General features: G+C 43.7%; 1 protein-coding gene across 6 annotated transcripts; it reads right to left on the bottom strand.

The window, feature by feature from the left end:
• Positions 1-747: 747 nt before the first annotated feature.
• Positions 748-22,088, bottom strand: MFF (mitochondrial fission factor). 6 transcript variants are annotated; one of them, XM_083178347.1, is made up of 8 exons: positions 21,935-22,088; positions 18,795-19,012; positions 17,346-17,518; positions 15,043-15,131; positions 12,500-12,658; positions 12,251-12,310; positions 3,857-3,941; positions 748-2,282 (listed from the first exon to the last, which is right to left on the bottom strand). In XM_083178347.1, the coding sequence occupies exons 2-8, from the start codon at positions 19,009-19,011 to the stop codon at positions 2,151-2,153; spliced, it is 915 nt and encodes a 304-aa protein (XP_083034473.1). In that variant the 5' UTR covers position 19,012; positions 21,935-22,088; the 3' UTR covers positions 748-2,150. The 6 variants fall into 6 exon arrangements, with proteins under 6 accessions (XP_083034473.1, XP_083034471.1, XP_083034472.1 ...); XM_083178345.1 differs by having other exon boundaries at positions 18,795-19,039; positions 21,935-22,070; XM_083178346.1 differs by having other exon boundaries at positions 18,795-19,044; positions 21,935-22,039.
• Positions 22,089-22,527: the final 439 nt, after the last annotated feature.

Below are 22,527 nucleotides of genomic sequence, written 5' to 3'. Positions count from 1 at the left end.
CCATCTTCAATTACCATATAGGTATATATATGTCCAACTGCCCACAGACCTTTATCCCCTTGATAAAGTCTTTTGAATAAGACAAAACACATTGGAGATATCCTGGACCTCTATTATGGGCAGATATGCTCTTTGTTTATTTCTTGCATGTTTATATAGTACCTGCATATTTTTTTTTTTAAATAAAACTGTTTGCACAGACTATTACAAAATATATTTTTTAAACGTTTGGGTTATTGGACTTTTACCACTTGACTGACTGCTGACCACAAAAAAATAAAATAAAAAAATCACGTTGATGGAAATGCCTAATTAATTTTTGTACGTTTAGTCAATAGTAGGCGCTTGGTAACATTACATTTAATACTAAATCCTTTTTACCCAATCGGTAAAACCATGCACAACTCTCCCTTCTGTAATAAAAACAAATCAAACAGTTTCTTTATTTTATTTGTCTTCTGTACAGTTACATAGTCTTTGTTGTTTAATTCTATAGTTCATAAGCCGGACATAAAAAAAGCATTTCATAAAAGAAAAAGCACACAAGAGATAAATAAATTATAAAATAATTCTACAGAATCCTTCCGGAACTCCATATCCGCACTAATCCATGGTCCATGGAGTGCAACGCTGCACCAAGTGGAACCACACTCCTACCCCACACCAATCCAGGGCCCGCTGGGGGGCACTATGTGTTGACAATTGCTAAGAGAAAACAACATCTACAATGTTCTCCTTATGATGGACACTTCCAAATTTTTAATCTGGGTTTTGTCATATATTTAAAATTATTTCACAAATGAACATACTCTTAACGATACTACTTCTATAATAAAGCACTAAAAATAATTTTGTAACCAAGCCTCTAAATTTATCTCTGCACACCGGAAATATTGGAGAACCCCATCCATACTCATTGTATATGACCTAGCTTTGGGTGTGGGATGCTGCAACAGCTATTAATTATACAGGAAGAAAGTGTTGGAGAAGAGCTTCCAAACTCTACTCTTCACAACTGAATAGGGACATATGCCAGCCTATAGCATTTTTGGGATACAGCCTGAAACTTGCGCTACTGTGGTTTGAGACACAGTGGTCATTAGACTATTGTTTCAGCATAGCTGCTTTGAACTGGGCCTCAGACCTGATCAATACACCATGTCAATTCTCAGAAGCAAAGCTGAAAGTACCATATTTGGTTAGTCAATAAATAGGGCCCTTGTTCTCCTGCAACGAGATCAATAAAACACTCACAACTGGTAAAGTCCAAGGACAGGTTTGAGAATGACTGCTGTAATTAGCGCCACCATCCGTACACTACCCTGGGTACTTGGAGTTTCAGGTCATCCAACGGATATAAAAACACAACACAATTGAATCCTATCCTGATATTCACACACGGAAGGACGAGGTGCAACACTGGGACAACACATTGCACAAACATTTTTTTTAAATAATACATATAGAATTCTGTTTTATACATATGACTTCCTCTGAAAAATTATACATTTTTAGTAAGTGTGCAACTGGAATGCAACCACCCAAGCGTCCATCCCACCAAGTGGGTTGGGGAGTTAAATTGGCTGTGATAGGACCTTGTATTATTTTCCCCTTACACCATAGTGGTAATACGGCTGCAATTAGATTTGATACAAGCAGCAGAGTTGGGAAATATGTACAGGATCCCACACTTAATAATGACAGCTTCTATTGTATCTCATTATCTCAGCACTCTAATGCTTTGTAGTTACCTCCACCCTTTCCCACTAACGTATCATGGAAATATCGAGGACAAGTTCATATGATTCGTACAGGTAAGGAATAATTCGTGCACGCCACAGTTGGGAAAAAGAAAGTAAGCCTTGTTCTGAGAGACAGCACAGATTCTATAGGAGCAGGTGGTGAATGAAAATACACATTTTACTTTATGCCAATCACAGCCAGGAATGACTGCACTGTCCCGGCTGGGGGAAGAGAAGAGAAAAACCAGGGACATTGATGCAGAGTTCTCATCACCGAGAGATCACTTGCTGGCTGCAGATTTGTGCTGTGGACCCAGGTTTCCACCAATTGACGGCTGTGTTGTAAGGTTTGGTGGGTCTTAGTGTAAAGTCTCTGTACAGTCCCTCAAGGGGACGTGTGTGGGTTCCTTAACGTCTGAACCAGAACCAGCTGTTAAGTAGCCAGAAGGCCACAGTGATGGAGTACAAGACCATCTCTCGCTTTACACGCTCCTTGTTCTCCTCTTCCAGGAGGAGGAGACGTCTGTTCAGCTTGATTATCTGTGAATTCAGACAGTCAATTGTCACAGCATTAAAACATCAGATGGAAACGTAAACGGTATTCCTTGTTTAACAGATCTTATAGAGCACAGGTTCTCAAAGTCGGTCCTCAGGACCCCACACAGTGCATGATTTGCAGGTCACCACACAGAATCACAAGTGAAATAATTAGCTTCACCTGTGGATCTTTTAAAATGTGTCAATGTCTAAGGAACGCGCCTGCCGGGTGATCTGGAAAACATGAACGGTGTGGGGTTCTGAGGACCGACTTTGAGAACCCCTGTAATAGAGCGATTATTATTGGTACAATTTCACAAACATTATAAAGCCACAATCCCAGGTAGGATAAAATTGGGACTTTGCGGTGACTTGCCTTAGGTCAATGGTAAATAGCTCAAACCCTATTGGTTGACATGGACAGTTGGTCGACACAAGAAAAAAGGTTGAGTTTTTCACAATTATTTTGCTTATGTGAACTTTTTCATATTTCAGAAATGTAGTCCACGTGGATTGTAAACGGTACAGTGTGCCAAGCGCAGTGGTAGCAGAGCGAGCATGGCAAATGGAGAGCCATGTGATTGGACATGTTACACTAACTGGGGGTCCATGTCCTGTAATGTACAAATTGACAAAAGTGTGAAAATCTCATGTAGACCTTTTCACGTGTCGACCATTTCTGTGTCAGCCCTTTGCACATCAACCTTTTGGGGTTGAACTAGACACTGTCGACCCTATGATATTCATATTGCAGTCTCCTAATAATTTGTCCATGAATGCTGGGCTTGTGCAACTCTGTGGAAAGACCACGAACTGAGTAATATCATGAAGGTTATGGCCTGTAATTGGCACCGCTTACACTATGCAGTCATGAAAATATGGGGGCCAGAAATAACCCCCAGCTATAAGGTGGGCAGGAACAACTAGGACACATGCGTAAGACTCATCTACTAAAAACAAAGCTGAAGATTCCAATATAAAGAGTTAAATGTTTGTAGCAAATACTGTCAGGGTGCCTGCTGCATCAGTCTTTAAATATAATTATGTTTCCATTAGATAAATCATATTGCAAAGCCTTAAAAAGGGGCGTAATATGGGGGGTTATTCTGATTCACTCGGAAAGGCACAATCACTCTCTAATGGACAAAACCATATGCACTGCAGGTGGGGCAGATGTAACATGTGCAGAGAGTTAGATTTGGGTGTTTTATTGTTTCTGTGCAGGGTAAATACCGGCTGCTTTATTTTTACACTGCAATATAGATATCAGTTTGAAGTTCAAACCCCACCCAAATCTAATTCTCTCTGCTCAAGAAACATCGACCCCACCTGCAGTGCACATGGTTTTGTCCATTAGAGAGTGATTGTGCCTTTTCCGAGTGAATCAGAATAACCCCCATTGTGCTGAGGTCACAGCTCACTTCCAACTCAAACTAAACAGTTCCCGAGGAACACTTGAAAAGTTCCCACCATACAGGCTGATTTATTTTTAAAACAAGGAATCCAGATCCCAAACCGGTGTACAAAAGATAAGCAGGTTATACAAGACAGTTGGACATGAGAGGGTTGGAATGTACCTGTCGTCTTAGTGAAGCTGCATCCACTAAATTTAAGTCATCCGGCGTTCCATCCATAGTGGAGTCGAGTGTTGAAACGGCATACCTAGGGGAGAGACAACATGCATATATAGAACTGATAACATCTGCAGATAGAACGGATCACTCCGGAACCCTTACAGCTGAATACTTTGTAATGTCCACTAACAAAAGGTTTACAACTAAAAATGTGTAACTGATTAACCCTGTGAGTACCTAGTGAATTTGTCAAAATAGGTGTCAAAATTGGCAAGCAAACATTTGCATTCACCATAATGACCTGTAATGTTAACCTTATATAGGAAGTATCATTTTCTCTTTTTTCACACACAAAATATTTACATTTGAATTTATATAACAAATATGAATGACTGCCATTTTTAGGGGGTATTTTCTCAGAGATGCTGCCACTCAAAGGGTTAAGGAGGTATTCACATTGTTGATCTAATGGCTTCAGCTGAAAGCAGAAGAGAAGCGTCACTATAGAATTCGGTCTCGGCTGCCATGCGTAACGCCAGCGAGTTCCTAGGATAATGTGCTGCATTAGGATTCCTTAAAACACAGCCCTGTGCACCATATTCAGACATGATCTCATTGGATCATAGGATCTTCCAGCACGGCGTATCTCACATGCCCTCTGTCAAACTAGCAGCGAGATTTTGTGCAAGCTTTGTTTCTGTCACCCTCCCCATACATTGTGGGTTTTGTAAGTGCCAAGATTACAGTTATCCCATATAGAGGTTCTAGGACTATAAAGTCCGGCCCGGCATTTGGAACACGGATCCAAGCCAGGTCGGATCCGGGATTTTGCCGCACACAGGCATCCATTCTCCTCGTCCCTACCACCGCTGCTGTCTGCACAGTACAGTACACAGTGGCGGAGGCTGTGTGCACGGGTTGGGATCATTTGGTCTACATGATGGTCGACAGTCATTAGGTCAACATGGGAAAAGGATAAAGTTCATTAGGTCGACAGGTCATTAGTTCGACAATGTCTAGGTCGACACTCAAAAGGTCGACATGTGTCAGGCACATTATTTTATTCTCCCGCCACGCCCTAGTGGATGTCGGCTCAAAAAAAAAAGTGAAAAAACCCATGTCGAACTAATGACCTGTCGAACTAATGACCTTCCGACCTAGAACCATGTCAACCTTTTCCCATGTCGACCTAATGGTGTCAACCTTATGACTGTCGACCATCATGCTGTAGACCAAATGACCGCATCTCTTGTGTGCCCCCCCCCTCCCCCACCACGTACTACCTGCGAATGCTGCGGTCCGGAGGTTGGGCCCAGCGTACCAGTTTACACTGCCCTCTACCCAGGTCCCGTGTAAATGTACACGGGTTAACCCCTTTTACACCGCCGCTGACCCGGGTTTTTGCGGCGGTGTAAAAGGGGTATTCATTTATGATTGCCGTCACCTGTTCTGAAACACCTTCATCATTAACTAGTTTAGTACATGTGCAGTCAATCTTAACCACTACCTGAAGGCAGGGGTCAGGTTGGAGAGTCTGGAAACATAGTAGGGTTCATTGTAGCCAGATAACCACATCTGGAGTTCGGCTATGGTTTATAATTATACCATAATCTTGTTATCATACCCTTGGCAGGGAGGATTATGGTGGGTTCCAGGGTTTACTCAAGTGTGTCTTAGCAAATTGTGTCCATAGTTATCTTGTTTATTTTGTATTTGTAATTATTAAAATAACTTTACAGGGACTTTGTTTTTCTTTAAGCATTGAATATTTTGTATTAATCAATGGAAAGAACTCCAAAACACATCCACTCTGAGGGAGCACGTGCGAGATCTCACTACTAACGCAAGATCTCCTGCACAGCCTGGAGACAGCACACAACATAGCCAGGAACATCACTGTCCCTGCTGTGGAGATAGGGCAACGACACCTGCAGCTGTTGAAATCAATAGCTGCAGGAGTTGGAATTAAGATGTATTAAGCCTTAACAAGATAAATGCAAGGGTGATAAGGAGAGATAAACGTCCAGCCAATCAGCTCCTTACTGACTTATTTCAAACACAGCCTGTAACAGTCTTGTTAAGGCTTAATACATCTGCCTCAGTAAGTGCTACTGACCGTCCATACATTGCCCCTGCATATCGCCTCTCAGATAGGCAGCACGATAGAGGCGTATTTCCCCATCATTTACGGCACACCGCCCAACCATCTATGGAGGAAAACCGGTATCAGTGCATGTAACTTACGCTGCTACCACTTCTTCCCCCATAATGAAGATTAACACATCCCTCTGTTCTACAGTGATTTCTCAAACCGCAGTGATTTTGGAAGCTATACTGATTGCGGATCTAACTTGGGGCGAGATGTACTAAAGGGAAAATGCGGTAAAACCCCCGTTTTACCGCATTTTCCTATGTACTAAAACCCGTTCGCCATGTCACCGCAGGGCAGGGTATCGCCACCTTTGGGTGGCGATACCCTATAGAAGCCTATGGGCTTCTTTTCGCCGCCCGCCGCGTCGCCGCAACCCCGCCGCCTCGCCGACCCCCCCTTTCCCCCCTCCCTTGGGCTTACCTTCTTGCAGGTCCTCCTGGACCCCGGAAGGTAAGCCCTTCCTCCCCCTAGCAACGCAGCCGGACGTCCTTCCAGCTGCAGGGGGAGGAGGAAGCGCCGGGGACAGCTTGCTTAGCTGTCCCCGGCGTGGATGCTGCAGAAGCCGGCTGGGAGGTGACGGAGACCCCCCCGCAGACCACAGTACAGGTATCGCGGGGGGCCTCCGTCACTGCATCGCGATGCCAGCCGCATATGTTAGTACATATGCGGCGGCATCGCGGCGGGGGGGGCGCGAAGGGCGGCGATGTATTTTAATACATCCCGCCCTTGGTCTGCTACTGATTTACCCCATTCCAAACAGTCAGAGAATATGCCTACTCTGTTATTTACTAATAGCATTGTTATCCAGGTGTGAATGACATATATCCCTCCTCCAAGGCTTTCTCCTTTAGTATACCACATTAAAACCAAGCCTGCTTCTTTACATCTCAGCCTTCAAAAGTGTGGTTCTTTCCAGGACCATTCAGTATGAAAGCACAAACCCGGGTTTCTATGTACTTAGCCTTGGGTAGAACAAAAATAGCAACTAGGCCCTAATCTTTAAAACACAGCCTGTACCATGGCTGATAGGAGCTGATTGATTGGTATTTTATCTATATCCACTTTTTCTCTCTCTATTGTTTAGTAAATAGACCTCAAAATGTCAGAAAATCCGTATAACAAAGGAGGGGAAAAATAAATAAAAAAGTATCCAGTCTGGGTCGCAGCGCCTCAGCTGCTAGAAAAATAAAACAATAGTGGCAAGACGTGGAGAAAATTAGACAGAAATACAAATACACTTGGCAGCTCGACAAGAGACACAGAGAGCGAGCACATCACTCAATGCATGGCTAGCCATGGAGTCCCCAGCTGCAAGACAAACCCGCCAGTCAGCCAATGCTGTACAGTCTGCAGCCTCAAAAACCATGGCGTCTCCAGCAGAAACCAAAATTGGACAATCTGATAATATTCAAGAACTGCAGTTTTGATTCAAGCCATGGCGAGAATTTATCCACAGTATGAGGAGATGCACCCTGAGGTAATTATTGGGAACGTGTCCAGGCAATGCATGCATGGCAGGGCTAAGATATGGGGGCAGAGAAAAGTGCAAATTACACTTACGATAATTTTGTTTCTTAAGAACCACTGAATGGCAGCCTTTACTCTGGGTTACTTCCCAGCTCCACACAGGTGTAGACCCCGCCCACCTTGGGTATATACAGCCTCCTCCCCCTTCCATCCTCAGTCTTTTTACCATGTATATGGTATTCATGTATATAAATTGGAAATCTCAGAAGAAAAAAGGGGGGAAACTATAGGCTGCCATGGAGTGGTATTCTCACCCTCAATTGCAGCCTTTACTCTGGGATATACAAGAACATTCTTACAGGGGGTGGGGGTATACCAAAAAAGGTATGAATAGAGAACCGCATCGCTGCGGCACAGATGTCTTTAACGGAGACTTGTACCTTTCTTGCCAATGACACAGAAACATGCCTTTAGCTTTTCTGGAACCCCCAGACCGTTCTCCTTCTATACGAAGGAAATGAGTTCCTTGATCCATCGTGATATGGTACTTTAGAGGCTGCCTTGCCCCCCTTGAATGTAGAGTGAATAGCTGTTTTGTCTTTGTAGATAAATAGAAATTGCCTTAAGCACGTCTAACATATGCAATTCTCTTCATTTCGTGTTGTGGCTCTGGGAAGAAGGCAGGCAACACCACTTCTTGGTTTAAGTGGAACTCGGAAAGAACTTTTGGAAGAAAATTCTAATTAGTTCTGAGCGCCATCTCAGAAATCTCCGGTATGCTTTCTTGCATATAGGTACATGGAAATAAGAGTCTTTTCAGTCTATGCCATGAAATCTAGATGCTTTACTCCCGTTAGAATCGATTTTAGTGTTTCCATGTGGAATTTCTTTATTTTCTTATGCATATTTTGCCATTGTGTAGACATCAAATCTTTACGGACTTTGTAAACATGAAAAACTCTGGTTCTTACGGATCTATCCTAAAACAGACAATTGTGGTCATCCACCAATTCAGTCTCCTTATAATCCATGGATTTATAGAACTATTTCAGAAGACTGTCCACAATCTCCAAATTAAAGGACCTATCCTTTTCCAGGATTTCTCCTGATTCTGCCTCATCTGAGTCTTCAACAAACAATATAGGGGAATGACACTCTAAATCCAAGCTAGTCTGAGATCTTAACCTCTCAGCCCCTTGCATTTCTCTTAATTCATCCTTAGTCACAAAGGATTTTCTCATCCATTCCATAAGCTGCTGTATTATGTATAGGTTGTATCCCAGCAAGCTCACTACATTCCTTTTATTTATCACTGTATATCATACAGTGGTTTCTGGAAAATACTAATAAAATCTAAAAAGTGTTTAGCACAAGACATTTGAAAATATAAAAAAACTCTGCTCTCCAAATGATAACCCTTGGAGCAACAGGTCCAGCGGAAGATTCAAAAATACATGTATGGAAAATGTAAAGTTCATGTCAAGTCTACTAGCGAGTAGGATCATTGCTGCCACGTACATCCTTCCATTTTACTTCTCAGAGATAGTACTCGGTAAGCAAAAGACAGGGGGAAAGATTCCTGGCATTGATTTCACAGTCTTTCAGTTGCAGGAAATGTTACATGCTACAAATAACTACATCACCAACTTTAAGAGTGCCTTGGAAAACATGCTATTCTAGTAATCATCCATGCTAAAGGGCACCGACTGCTGAACATCAAGGCGATTCAATGCACCAATGTCTAAGGAGGTAGCGATCATTGTTATTGGCCAAGACTGTCAAAACAGGGACATTGTGCTTATAAAAAATAAAATAGAATTGGAGATTTTGTGGAAACCTTCTTCAACCTGGGAACCTGTGTATCCCAGTTAGTATAGAATAGAGTGGCTGGAAGTTAGGAGGGAATCACCAAGAATAACATTGATTTTGCCCTACAGCAGCCTCATGCCTCAATTTTATATGTAACGACGTCCACATAACAGTAGAACAAAGAACTACATATCGCACAATTGTTTGGACTTGCCAGTAACACTTATACACACTGAAACATGCAGGCGGCCTATTTTATGAATATTTATTTAATTTAATAATTCCTGCATTATTCAGTCTTGTTACCAGAAGACTTGTTGGCTGTGGCGACTAGCCACCACCAAGAATGGGAAAACTGTTCCATGAAGCCATCACCCCTCCTGTAAGAAAGTTCCCCTAAGGGTTACATTTCAGTCTTCTCTCCTCTAACTATAAAGGTGCGTACCCACGGTACGATTTATGTTCCGTATGATATTGTATACGATTTCCCAGGAAAGTCCCAGTGGTCCTAAATGCTCTTAATTCAGGGGATGTATTGGAGGTTTCTAGGATACCACTGGTTTCCCTTCTCCACCTAAAACTGGCTGAATCATAAGCGTCTCCAATTCTGATCCGCGGCCTCGGGCGCACTGCATCAGAGTCAAAGATCGGATGTGGTGCAAGTAAGATCTGTCAGGCCAGACAGCCTCCGGCAGTAGTGAATTGGATCGCATAGGATATATCTCGCATGCAAAAGGATCACATGTGATATACTGCATACGATCCTGCCGCCCCCGGAAGCTCCCGTGTGGTTCAAGGGAAATCTTATGCGACTTCTCCTTCAGAGAACGTATGGCCAGCTTTACAAGTGAATGAATTGACCTCAGATACATTTTTATTTTAAGCCCATTCTATTTTATTGGCTATATGGCCTCAAGAGCTGTACATCATACCCAAGGTGAGCGGTTTCCATTGAGCCAAAAAGTGATAAAACCATCTTCCAATAAAGCAATATAGTTCAATGGATTTCATCACTGTTTGGTACCACTTTTTTGACTTTCATATTATTTGAGACAATGGAGTGATTCAGTTAGGAAGTGGCGATGTACTGTGCAATGACAGCACATCACAGGCAGCAAAAGGGCTAGTTTATATTTACTCAACAGAGACCCGCAGGAAAACTGGGGATGTGCAGCCTAACACACTGGGAACTTCAGTGGCACAAACTCCCCACGTTACAATCAGCCCATATAACACCAAGGTCCCTTTCCTCTCCTGTCATTAGATCACCATTCAGCTTGGATCTTGTTTTGGTTTCCCGCTGCATTATTTAACATTTGTACGTACAGTATTCCATTTTAAATCCCACATTATAGTCCAGTCTTATTCTTTTGTCTTAATTTTGCCTCTTCTGGGTATTTTACACCCTTGCAACGGTTACCTGCAAAGCAACATTCCCATTGCAGGCCACGAGCAATGTCACCAATGAATACATCACACCGAAGACCGATCTGCTGGTTACCATCTCTTCATCTAAACTTACACTACTGACTACAAACCTAGCTGTGTCACTATCAGATTCTGACTGATCATTTGTAGGACACCTAGGTTATCCTACAGCTCAATTAACGAGATAAATCCTCTCTCAGCCACTAGATTTGTTTTGCCAATCTCAGCAACAAATCCACGCTACCTGCATGTGGTAGTCACTAGAATGCTACTAAAAATTGTAGTCTTCATTCTAGCACCCTGCTCCTTGTAAAATCCCTGTAGTTCCTCCTTCCTGCCTGGGGTGTCGCTGTCTGCTGTAGTACTTCAAGAACAGTCTGGTTTGTATCTCAGGGGCAGATTTATTAAGCTCGGTGAATTGATAAACTGTCTGTTGTTTATCACCGGCCAATCAGCTCCTACCTGTGAAGTTACAGGCTTGGTTTAAAAAATGACAGGTAGGAGCTGATTGGCTGGTGATAAAAACCAGACAGTTTATCACTTCACCGAGCTTAATAAATCTGCCCCTCAGTGTTGAGATACAAACCATACTGTTGTAGAGACATCACAGCAGAGAGTGACACCAAAGGCAGAAGGATATGCAAGAACTGCAAGGATTTTTCAAGGAGCAGGGTGCTAGAATGAAGACTAAATTGTGAGTATACAAGTAACACTTGATTAATTAAAACTATTTTGGGTTGATACATAGTTCACTATTTCTGACAAATTCCTTCTTAGATGGACAAAACCATGTGCACTGCAGGTGGGGCACATGTTACTTGTGCCGAGAGAATTAGATTTGGGTTGGGTTTTACTTCAAAGTGAGATCTATATTGCAGTGTAAAAATAAAGCAGACAGTATTTACCCTGCACAGAAACAAAATAACGCACCCAAATCTATTTCTCTCTGCACATTTTACATCTGCCCCCCTGCAGTGCACATGGTATTGTCCATCAAAGAAGGAATTTGTCAGAATGAACTCGAATAAGGCCCATAACCTCTTAAGTCACACAAGTTATTCTGCAGCCCTAAAAAGGTGTGTGTATTAAATTGTACGATGTTGTGGATACCGTATGCACACAACACTGCCTCAACTCCTTTGTGTCAGAGTATATGCTGTTGCTCTAGTGTAGGTGACCCTCAATGTAACAGTACACAGAGAATAATCACTGAGGCAGTCAAGTATTGCAAGACAGAGCATTACCATTAAACTTCAATGTAAGACATTTAACATGCAGCATGTGAGACAAAAGAAAAAACATGCAGTGGGTCAGAAACACTCAAAATCATGTACAAGAAAGGTAGCAGATTATTTTAAGATGATCACCTCTCCCTGGAAGCTTTTGCGTGGATCCATTTCCCCATCACACTAGCACATTGCAAGGAGAGATTAAGGCAGTACTAATTAATGGGCAGCAGAAATCTCGAAAGCAAAGTGATTTTGATTGAGAAGCACAATGGTCTAGAGACAGCACACTGGCGGTAATGAAGTGCGAGTTACCTGGTGTTATCATGATGAGGGACGAGAGCAGAGGCTGAAGACCCTCCACGTAAGACTGGCCTGGAGAGTTCAGGAGGGAGACAAGGATAGAAAAAAGGAGGTGTGAAGACAAGTAGGACAGGAATCAGGGAGTCAGTCAGCAGCTGCACATTTGGGTGTCAGAAATGTCCACGCTGGCGTGGGCACATTAGGAAGACTACAAAAGGTCTGGCAGTGAAGGAAGGAGGACAAGGAAGGGAAGACATTCACCTGCGGTTTTCATCCAGCACATCGAGAACCTGATGATAAGCCCTGCGGGTGGAGGTCTGGATGAGCGACAGAATGCCACGGGCAGAGAATAGGTCTGCTCCATCTGCGGGGTGCGAGGGAGCAGGGCACGGGCGGCCTGTGGGGGCAGGTGGAGTCAGGCTGATCGGACAAGAGCAGCAAAGAGAAACATAGAAGTCAGGCTGTGTGCATGTGAAAAAGAAAGGTGGTCACACATGACAATGACAAGGGATATAGCATGACGGATGAGGCTACGGAGTGATGGGGAGGTGAAGGGAGACAGAAAGAAGGATAGGATGTACATTATTGCAGGAAAATAGAGTAGTCTCCAGCAAGTAGGAGGATACAGTGCTACAGGAAAACAGAGATGGAGTGATAGACACAGAGGGATGAAGGGTCAGAAAACCTGGAATACGAAAAGTGGAGAGAGAGAGAGAGGATTGGGGCAACGTGCTCTCACTGGGAGAACTATAGCTGGCAGTGCCATGCATGGGATAGAACACAAGGGAAGAGAGTGAACAGATAATTCTCGGGCAGCAGTGCTTTACAGCTTATACAGATACTTGCCAAGGAATAGGTTAGCACTGTTCCTATACACAAGGGGCCAGTCATGTTTGTAAGCAAAGCACCTTAAGAATAATGTTATTTATATGGTGCTCTTTTGTCAATAGGACTCGAGGTACTTGGCAAAACCGTGTTGCACTACAGGTGTGGCAGATGCGATGAGATTTGGGTGGGGTGTGTTCCAGCTGAAATCTCAATTGCAGCATAAAAATAAATAGAGTGGTCTTACATTTGCGGGCTACATGCAAAAGCAGCCAGCATTTATCCTGCATAGAAAAAATAATATAATCCACCCACATCTAAATCACTCTACCCATTTGAAATCTGCCCCACCTCCAGTGCAATGCAGTTTTGCCCAGTTGCTTTCTTTCTTTCTTTTTGCTTTACTTAGAAACATAAATCAGTCCCAAAGTCAGAAGTTAAACACGGAACCAGACTGGGAAATACATTACCTGGGTAACCTGAGGCTAGGCAAACTATTACAGAGCAGCAGCATAATAGGGGAACGGAACAGTGCTGCTGCTACTATACAGGAGGTAGATGTACAGCTATAATTAGGAGAATGAGTGGGCAGCCTTCTCTGCACAGCCAACCTAGGTACATGTCATAGCAAATTGGAAGAATGATAATAGTGAGCGGTTACCACGAATAAAAGGGGTCAGATTTTTAAACTAGCATTACAAACCCCTTTTATAAACTTATCAGGCTAGAATAAAAATATTAAAATAATAATTAGAAGTCAATTATAACAACAAATGACTACAAAGATGAAAACATTCCTGCAAAGTATATATATATATTACTGCAATGTGAAACACACTGCAGGGTGGCTTCTAGTTACTAGATGGTAGAGCAGCTGGCCACAATCATTCCTTATGGAATATGACCTTTGTCTAGTTTTTGCTGTGGTGCCGGTGGTGCGTGCATGTTCACATCTGCTTACGCCCAAGCATAGAAATGTTATTAGCCAAATCTACATGTACAGCGGGTGCTGGCTTCCAAGCAAACAAAGGCTATGCGACTTTACAAAATTGGCTAGATGGTAAATTCCATCTGGTTTTATTTTAACCCAACTTATACCACTACAGATATTCTACTGCTTAGGAAATCCTTGGGGCAATACGCACTAGCCTGCAATGTGCCGGCCGTTCGGGAATTCCAATGAGTCAACCTGTATTTTTAAAGCAGAAATCATTTACAAGGCCAGACCATATCTGCTTTTGTCTTGTAAAGGATTACTGCGTTACAAATATGGGCAGACTCGCCGGAATTCCTGAACAGCCTGCACCTCATAGGCGATTACTCATTGCCTCTGGTGTTTGCTGCCCCTTTTAGTTTTGGCTTCAGGTGAGGTATCTCCCACCTGGCAGAGGTACCCTACAAATTAAAGACCTATATAAATGTTCCTAGGCCAGGCAGAATACAATAGATTTTAAACAATGTGTATTCTTTACAAGTCAAAAGTACCAATAAGGTTAGAAAAGGGGCAAACTAGATGGGACTTACAATCTATGCAAGGACATGATTTTGACATCTGAATATGTCTTGATTTTAGAGTTAGGGATACTCGCCTTGTCCGTGGAAAAAACTTCATAGTTGACATGATCACTGTCAACATTCTAGCAATATCTAATATTTAACATATTGTACTTCCATTCCATTCTAACATTCTGAATGTCAACATTTTGCGCCACACCCCTCCAGCCCACTCACATAGACAGAAACACTTATTTTAGCAGGAAGTGTAATATGCAAGGAGAATACGCTTCCTGCTGAACACAAACAGCCTTCTTCTGCATATCCTCACTTGTGATTGAGTTCTGAAAAGCTTTATACACATTCCCAAATGAATTCCCTTAGAAGAAACACCTGAGGAGTAAGCGGCTTGCATTGTACATAAAGGCAACTGTGCAATACTTCACCACCAAGTCTACACACTGCAGATGCAATTCTGCGCTTACATGGAGTCATTCCTGACGAGCTGCCCATTTTGTCGAGCAAGGTTCTCGCTGACGGACCTCTCTCTTTTCTGGCGCCCCATAAATCGTGCCTAGGAGTTTAAGTCAACAATATTAGTGAGGGAGCTCTTACAGTCATTCCATTTATCCTGCTTTGTGCACTTTAATACCTCAAGAAATATGCTGCGGACTGTTTACTCATCATAATGGTCTAAACCAGTGGTTCTCAAACTTGGTCCTCAAAACCCCCCACAGTTCATGTTTTCCAGGTCACCCGACAGGTGAACTCATTACTGACTGCTACATTTTAAAGATCCACAGGTAGAGCTAATTATTTCACTTGATTCTGTAAGGAGACCTGTAAAACATGCACTGTGTGGGGTCCTGAGGACCGGCTTTGAGACTCTGTGGCATACTTGCCTACCTGACCCTCTCCATGATGGAGAAAATGCTCTGTTCCTGGGCTTCCCTGGTAATGTAGGATTGCCATCACCTGTGGGGAGCTAGTTAATTGATAAGAAAGGTGTTTCCCCACAGGTGATGGTAATCCTACATTACCAGGGAAGTCCAGGAACGGAGCATTTTCTCCCTTATGGAGAGGGTCAGGTAGGCAAGTATGACCTGTGGTCTACACTGAACGAGATAAACTGTAATGGTGCGTACACACAGGAGCGATTATAGCAAATATCGCTGGAAATATGGTCGCTAAGTGACCATATTGCCAGCGATGGGAGTGCGCTCCCGTTTTCTGCCTGTAGTGATCGCTGGTCGCAGGAGCTTGCTCCTGCGACCAGCTGATTTCCACTCCCGGGCTCCCCCGACAGTTTCTTTTTCATCAGCGACCATCTCTGGTCGCTGATGCAAACGGGACACCGAGCGATATATCGCTCAGCGTGAGCGATATATCGACCCGTGTGTACAGGGCTTTAGTAATATTAATACAACATTAAATGTGACCGCTTTTGAGGTAGCAAACACTGCTACCTCAAAAAAGAATGTTGTAGTTTGAGAACCTGTAATATTTTGTACAGGGAGTTCGGAAAGTTCCACAGTAAAGGTGGCCATATACACGCAGATTTATCTTCAGATCTGGTTTGTTGGAACAAAAACATGGTTATGGATGACAGCAAATGACAGTTGACCATTTGCTTGGAAATGCTGGAAAACTGACAAACTGTCACTCATCCATAACCATGTTTTTGTTCCAACCAGATCTGAAGATAAATCTTACTAGTGTATGGGCACCTTAACTCTCTCCCCACAGAGAACTTGCAAAAAGTAAAAAAAAATAGTTTTTAAAGAAATTTACATGAAATAAAACCGAACTTGTAATGTACATGAAGCGTTGTCCGTCCCAGAGCTGCAGAGGAGATCTGCAGGAAAAAGGCAGTGCTTACTGCAGAGGGACTTATTGAACTCCCTGTATTAGAATCTGAGACAGATAGCTATAGAATACATTTTAGGGTTGCAGTCTGGATGCATCTGAGCCAAACATACACAACTCAGAAAACGGACGGCAATTCACATTCCTACACATCTGTCACATTTCCACTTTTATATGAGTGGGTGTAACTGGGTGCGTTGTGGGCTTGCAAATGGAATTGCAGGTTATTTAGAAGCAAGTGAAGCTTAGGTGGTATGATCACATGGATTTGCAAATACATTCAAAAAGCAGCATTTACTTCTGAGCACGCATCTGTGCCAGATGTACTTGTGACTGTAAATCAGCTTCGTAAGGTTGATTATTAAACAGTTACCACAAATATATTAAAGTATTTCACCATAAAAAAAACAACAACAGATTATAGGCACAGGTTGATGAATTGTGCAGCAAAGGCAGCAATCAGTCTTAGAACAGACACCAAGAAGCAGCAATGGGGGAGACAAGTCTGGGTATTCAATCCCAGACACTATTTCCACCTGTGGAAATAGAGACGGTCACCTATTCAATGCTGCCGTTTGACAGCAATGAAGGCAATTTCCAACAAAACAGATCCAACTTTTTAATTTTAATTGAGATCTGTTTTGTGGTAAAGGGCCACAGATTGTTGAATTCTTTGCCATTTCTCAACAACCTGCAGCCGTTTTTGCCAAACCTCAACTAACAGACACTCGGAACATTGAATTCCGACTGTCGAGTTGCAGGAGACCCAGATTGAATACCCTTTAACATTCTATTATGTACTGCCCACGAATAGAACAATTTATTTCATGGAGACAGCGTTTATCTAGGGGTCTTATGTGGGTGTTTGGGTGATTACTAACAGGCAATGTGTTTTCTCCTTTGTACTGGTGTGTGCACTTACCTCTTCACTTTGTGGTGTGACCGGTGTAGGTCTTTCCAAGTCCAAGAAGTCCAGCGGCCTTTCACTGAGGGTCAGAATCCGAGGAGGGGTCTTAAGTGCCAAAGGTTCAAATGGTGTTGTCTGAATAAGATCCAGATCGGGAGGTCTTGAAAAAGAGCCCTCCTCGCTTTGCCCTGTAAGAGTAATCAAACATAAGTTCAAATAAATGCAAGAGAAAGCCAACATGCCGTAGGAATGCAGCAATCTGTAGGTTGTGAACAAAAAAGCAGAATGCAATGAGTCATCTAGATTTGTTTTCAGCTGTTTCACAGACCACGGACATAGAAACATGAAATTTGACGGCGGATAAGAACCACTTGGCGATCTAGTCTGCCCCTTTTTAAATATGTTACCTCAAACCATATTTGATCCTTATTTTTTTTTGTAAGGATATCAATATGCCTATCTCAAGTATGTTTAAATTGTACTACTGTATTTGCCTCTACCACCTCTGATGGGAAGCTATTCCACTTATCTACTACTTTTTCTGTGAAGTCATTCTTCCTCAAATTTCCCCTGTATCTTCCTCCCTCTAGTAGTGTCAGTGCATGTCCTCGTGTTCTGTTGCTCCTCTTCCTGTAAAGAATGTCTCCCACCTGTACCTTGTTAAAACCCTTGATATATTTGAGTTTTTATCATGTCCCCCCTTTCCCTTCTCTGCTCTAAAGTATACATATTAAGATATTTTAGTCTTTCCTGGTACGTATTGTGATGTAGGCCATGCACCATTTTAGTTGCTCTTCTTTGTACAGTCTCTAATGTATTTATATCCTTCTGGAGATATGGTCTCCAGAACTGAACACAATACTGTAGATGAGGTCGTACCAATGACCTATACAGTGACATTATTACCTCTTTCTTTCTACTTCTGAAACCTCTCCCTATGCAACCAAGCATCGGACTCTCCAGGAGGGACACAATGCTCTGCTCCTGGACTTTCCTCTTAATGCACGATTACTTTGATCTGTGTTGAACAGGTTAATTAATAAGAAAGGTGCTTCAACATAGGTGCTGGCAATCATAGATTAGGACAGAAGTGCAGAAGAAGAGCAATGTGTCCCTCCTGGAGAGGGTCATGTTGGGAGGTATGTAGCATACAAGTGCGCACATACAGTACACATTACTGTTTTGGGGAAAACATACACAACCCACATAGATGGGCCATGACAGGGAATTAACTTATGACCACAGTGCTGGAAAACTAATGCGGACCACAACACCATTTGTGCCGCCCAGCAGGGAATAGAACAGCCTTTCAAAAAGGTATAATGCATGTTCTAGCAGAATATCAAAACTTGTCTAAATACTGGCTTTGGGGATAATGTTACTTGTGCAATATTTGTTACTGAATTGTGGACTTAAAAGGCAGTAAACACAAATATAACTCAGGGGAGAAAGGAACACACCCACCTGCCACCACAATCCTCTCAGGAACTTGCATCATGACACCGGACATTGGCCTGCTGCCCTGAGATTGGGGGTCAGAGTCTGCACTGTTTGAAGCCACTTTGAGCTTCTCAGGGACCCTCATTCTCTGACTGATACCCTCCGTGTACTCCATCTCGTACTGCATACGATTGATCTCTGCCATTTCTGGTCCGGGAGGGGAGAATCCTGCCCCGTTCATCCTGGATAAAATTTCAAACATATCACTGCTGTGCTTGAAGGAGAAAAGAGCACAGTCATTTCCAAGAATAAATGTGTTGCTTAATTAAACTGGTAGAGTAAAGGCCCATACACACTTGAAGATTTTCATTTCAAAAGACTTTGCCAAAATCTGTGATAGATATATCTTTCACCAAAGTAGTGCGTACACACTGAGCTATTTTCCCCAAAGAGCGAGAGATTTTCAGGAGGCGAAAGACTTTGCTGAAAATCTTTCATTATAAATGGGCTGGGTTTGAATTCCAAGGGTTCCATACAGATGGAGCCGGCCTCTTTCTTGCAGGGGCTGGCTATTCTATCGCCAGCCCACGCCAGTGGCTGGCTCTCGCCAGGGGCGTGTGCACACGAGACACTTGCGCGCGCCCCGCTTTCTCCGCCGCCTCCCCTATGCCCCTCGCCGCCCGACCCGCAGCGCCGCCGTCAAGGGACTGCCACCAATGTATATTTATTTAAATGCAAACTGCCCACATATGTATTTATTTAAATAGCATGCGAGGACTAGACGGGGGGCGCAACCCCCCCCCCCCCTGCACCCCCGGAGCGACTCGGCGGCCAACGCCACATCACCGCCACCCCCGTGGAGTGACACGGCAGCCCTCACCACATCACCTGCAGGCCTCTCCACCCCCGCAGTGCAGCCATGCAGCGCCGACCGCATCACCCGCCAGCCCCTTCCCTCCCTTGGAGCGATGCGGCCGCGGCTGCATAATTCCCCCGTGGAGCAATGCGGCAGCCGCATCACACCCCTCCAGTGGAGTGGGTATATTATATATATATATATATATATATTTTAATATATATATATATATATATATATTTTAATATATATATATATATATATTATATATACATATATATTGCTGATGCATTTACATTAATATATTGGTGGCAGTGGGCAGAACATTATACACATTGGTGGCCAGGGGGGCGGGGCCAGCAGGGTGCACTGTGTCAGGGAGCAGTGCTGTCTGTTCCTGTGTAGAGCAGGGCGGGGCGACTCGCCGGGGAGCAGGGACCTCAGCAGCAGCAGCAGCCGGCCGGGGAGAAGATGACAGGAGCGGCGCGCTGCGGACCAGCTCGGTGAGTATGACAGGCGTGGGGGCGGGGGGAGGCAGCGGGGCGGTCCGCCGGGCTGAAAGTGGTTAATCTTTCAGCCCGGGGCAGCGTACAAACATGGCGATGATGGATGAAAAACCATCCATCATCGCCACATCTGCTGGTAAAACCAGCAGATGAACCACTTTACTAGCGATGATGCGGGAGCGCGCATCATCGCTAGTCAGCAATCTCGGGGGCATACACACTGGGCGATTTTCAGCCGAAAATCGCTCAAAACGGCTGTTTTGACCGATTTTCAGCTGAAAATCGTCAAGTGTGTATGGGCCTTAAGAATGCAGGGACAGAAAATATATGTGCTACTGTTCACGCTCATAACTTGGAAACCACAACTAAGATATCCCCTGAGAGATAGACAACACTGGCTTCCAGTAATGCATAGCTCTGGTGAGGAACAGAAGCAACATTAATAAGGCAGACAGTGCATCTATAACAGTACAAAGTGGCAGCTCTCGCTTACACCACAGCCTCTAGATAGGTGGGTTATTAGAATACTTCGACACTGACGTCTGACATACAATTGTTAAGTTTTTGTAGTGTAACAGGATTGTTCTGCATACAGGCAAGACTGAACATAATGCATATGAAATATTTATCGTTACAACATCCAAATTTAGAATAGAATGTAAATGTTGTAGAATGAAAAGAGTACTCCAGGACAGGAATACAGGTATAGTGGTTACTCTAGGTGCAGAGTGATCAGTGATGAGGGCATATTTGAATTTTGAGGTGCAAAACTTTAGACTTCATCACTACAGCTACAGTAGCAATACATTGTGCCGAAAAGAAATGTTGCTCTTCAAAAGTAAAATACGCCCACCTCAATGATCAGCAGCCCTGTTCTAGGTGTGAACAACCTCCTCCCTCCATGGCCTTTACTCTTCCCTGCACCCACCACCAACTTCTACGGTGCATGGCTATTTTTTGTGGGATGGCCATTCCTCTTGGGATGATTCCTGTTGCAATCACGTTAGTGCACACATTGCCTGGATAAGCTGCTATTGGAGCGCCTATACTGGATGTGATTTTTAATACAATAGGGCAGAAATTAATTTCTTACTGCTTATGTAGAAGCAATAAGAAATCTAAACCTCAATGAAAAAAAATATATAGATTGGTCCTTTAATGTTGCAATTTCCTTCTAATACACTTATTTGCATTACATATAGTGTCCTATGGTGTTTACATAAATGTGTGGTTATATTTGTGTATGTAGATAAATATATACTGTAGATAGGAGGGACCTGTCATCAGGTAGATGGTGTGGGCAGGTCCAGATGCCCTTGAGGGGGAAACATTCATAGATTTAGGGAACCAAAATGTAATTATCGCTAGCACACAACCAAAAAGGTTGTGGCGGCCCTGCATGCACCCATACACTGCACCAACTGGGACCTCATAACTGCTTTTACTGTTCAATCATCCAACTGATGGGGGCAGTTAAGCTTTGTACTCTTGTTGCACTAGTGGGGTGGGGATTGCTACCCCAGCAATGGGAATTGGGGATCGAGCTGCTACCGAATTTTATTACTACCCACCAATAAGACTGGGTGAATGAGTGAATGATGGAGAATGGGGGGACGACGACGGACATTTCAGACCATTTCAGACCATTGCAGGTCACTTGTGTGACAGCTGCAGACCAAGTAGGGGTCAGGTACTGTAATGTGACACACACAAAGCCCTGTGCTCACACATACTGTATACCCCCCAGTGAGTGTAAGGCCATAGTACAGTACAGCCATAATCTGCAATTCACCGTTACTCACAGGCTCTAACCGTAAACGCAGCTCCGCCGCTGCTTCCAGGAGATAATGACCCAGCTCAGCCGCCGTACCCAGGAAATGGCAGCGTCCAGTCACGTGACGCTGAGTGAAGGGGGAAGGCGTAGTTCCGCCAGTAGGGGATGCGGCTGCGTGACGTCATTAACAACATGACGCATTGGCTTAGGCCGGGGTCCTACTGTACGTGCTGTTGCTGCTCGCTCCATACAATACATAACTCGAATCACGTATCAGCTCAGACGCTCAGTGTACGCGGTCATACAGCGCCGCATCCCAGATGGGAATACCGATAGCCAGGACTTCTACACAGGATGAACCGCTGATACCACTGGCTGGCCACTGAGTGTCGCTGCAGGATCATAGACGTAGCGATGGACATCAGAAGACCGCCATCAAATGATGGGTGGGCTTCCGCCATCGAATCTTTCGGTACTTGTGTATTATCTGGGCGCCCGATATATCGCATCGCATACCACTACTTAAGGCCCCCATACACTAGCCGATTTTGGTCCGATTTCGGCCAGATCAGTCGGATCTGGCCGAAATCGGACCAAAATCGGCTAGTTTTGATGTCCCCT

Source organism: Crinia signifera, chromosome 3, assembly GCF_055691185.1.
Source record: "Crinia signifera chromosome 3, ASM5569118v1, whole genome shotgun sequence".
NCBI classification, from domain to species: Eukaryota; Metazoa; Chordata; class Amphibia; order Anura; family Myobatrachidae; genus Crinia; species Crinia signifera.
The sequence above is the reverse complement of the archived record's forward strand: the minus strand, read 5'-3'. Positions and strand labels throughout refer to the sequence as shown.

Coding starts and splice junctions, on each gene's coding strand:
- MFF (XM_083178345.1), bottom strand. CDS start 19,032: ATGTTTGAAATTTTATCCAGGATGAACGGGGCAGGATTCTCCCCTCCC. Junction 15,132..17,345: donor TCACACCACAAAGTGAAGAG/GTAAGTGCACAC, acceptor TTAAACTCCTAG/GCACGATTTATGGGGCGCCA. Junction 12,659..15,042: donor CTCGTCAGGAATGACTCCAT/GTAAGCGCAGAA, acceptor TTGTCCGATCAG/CCTGACTCCACCTGCCCCCA.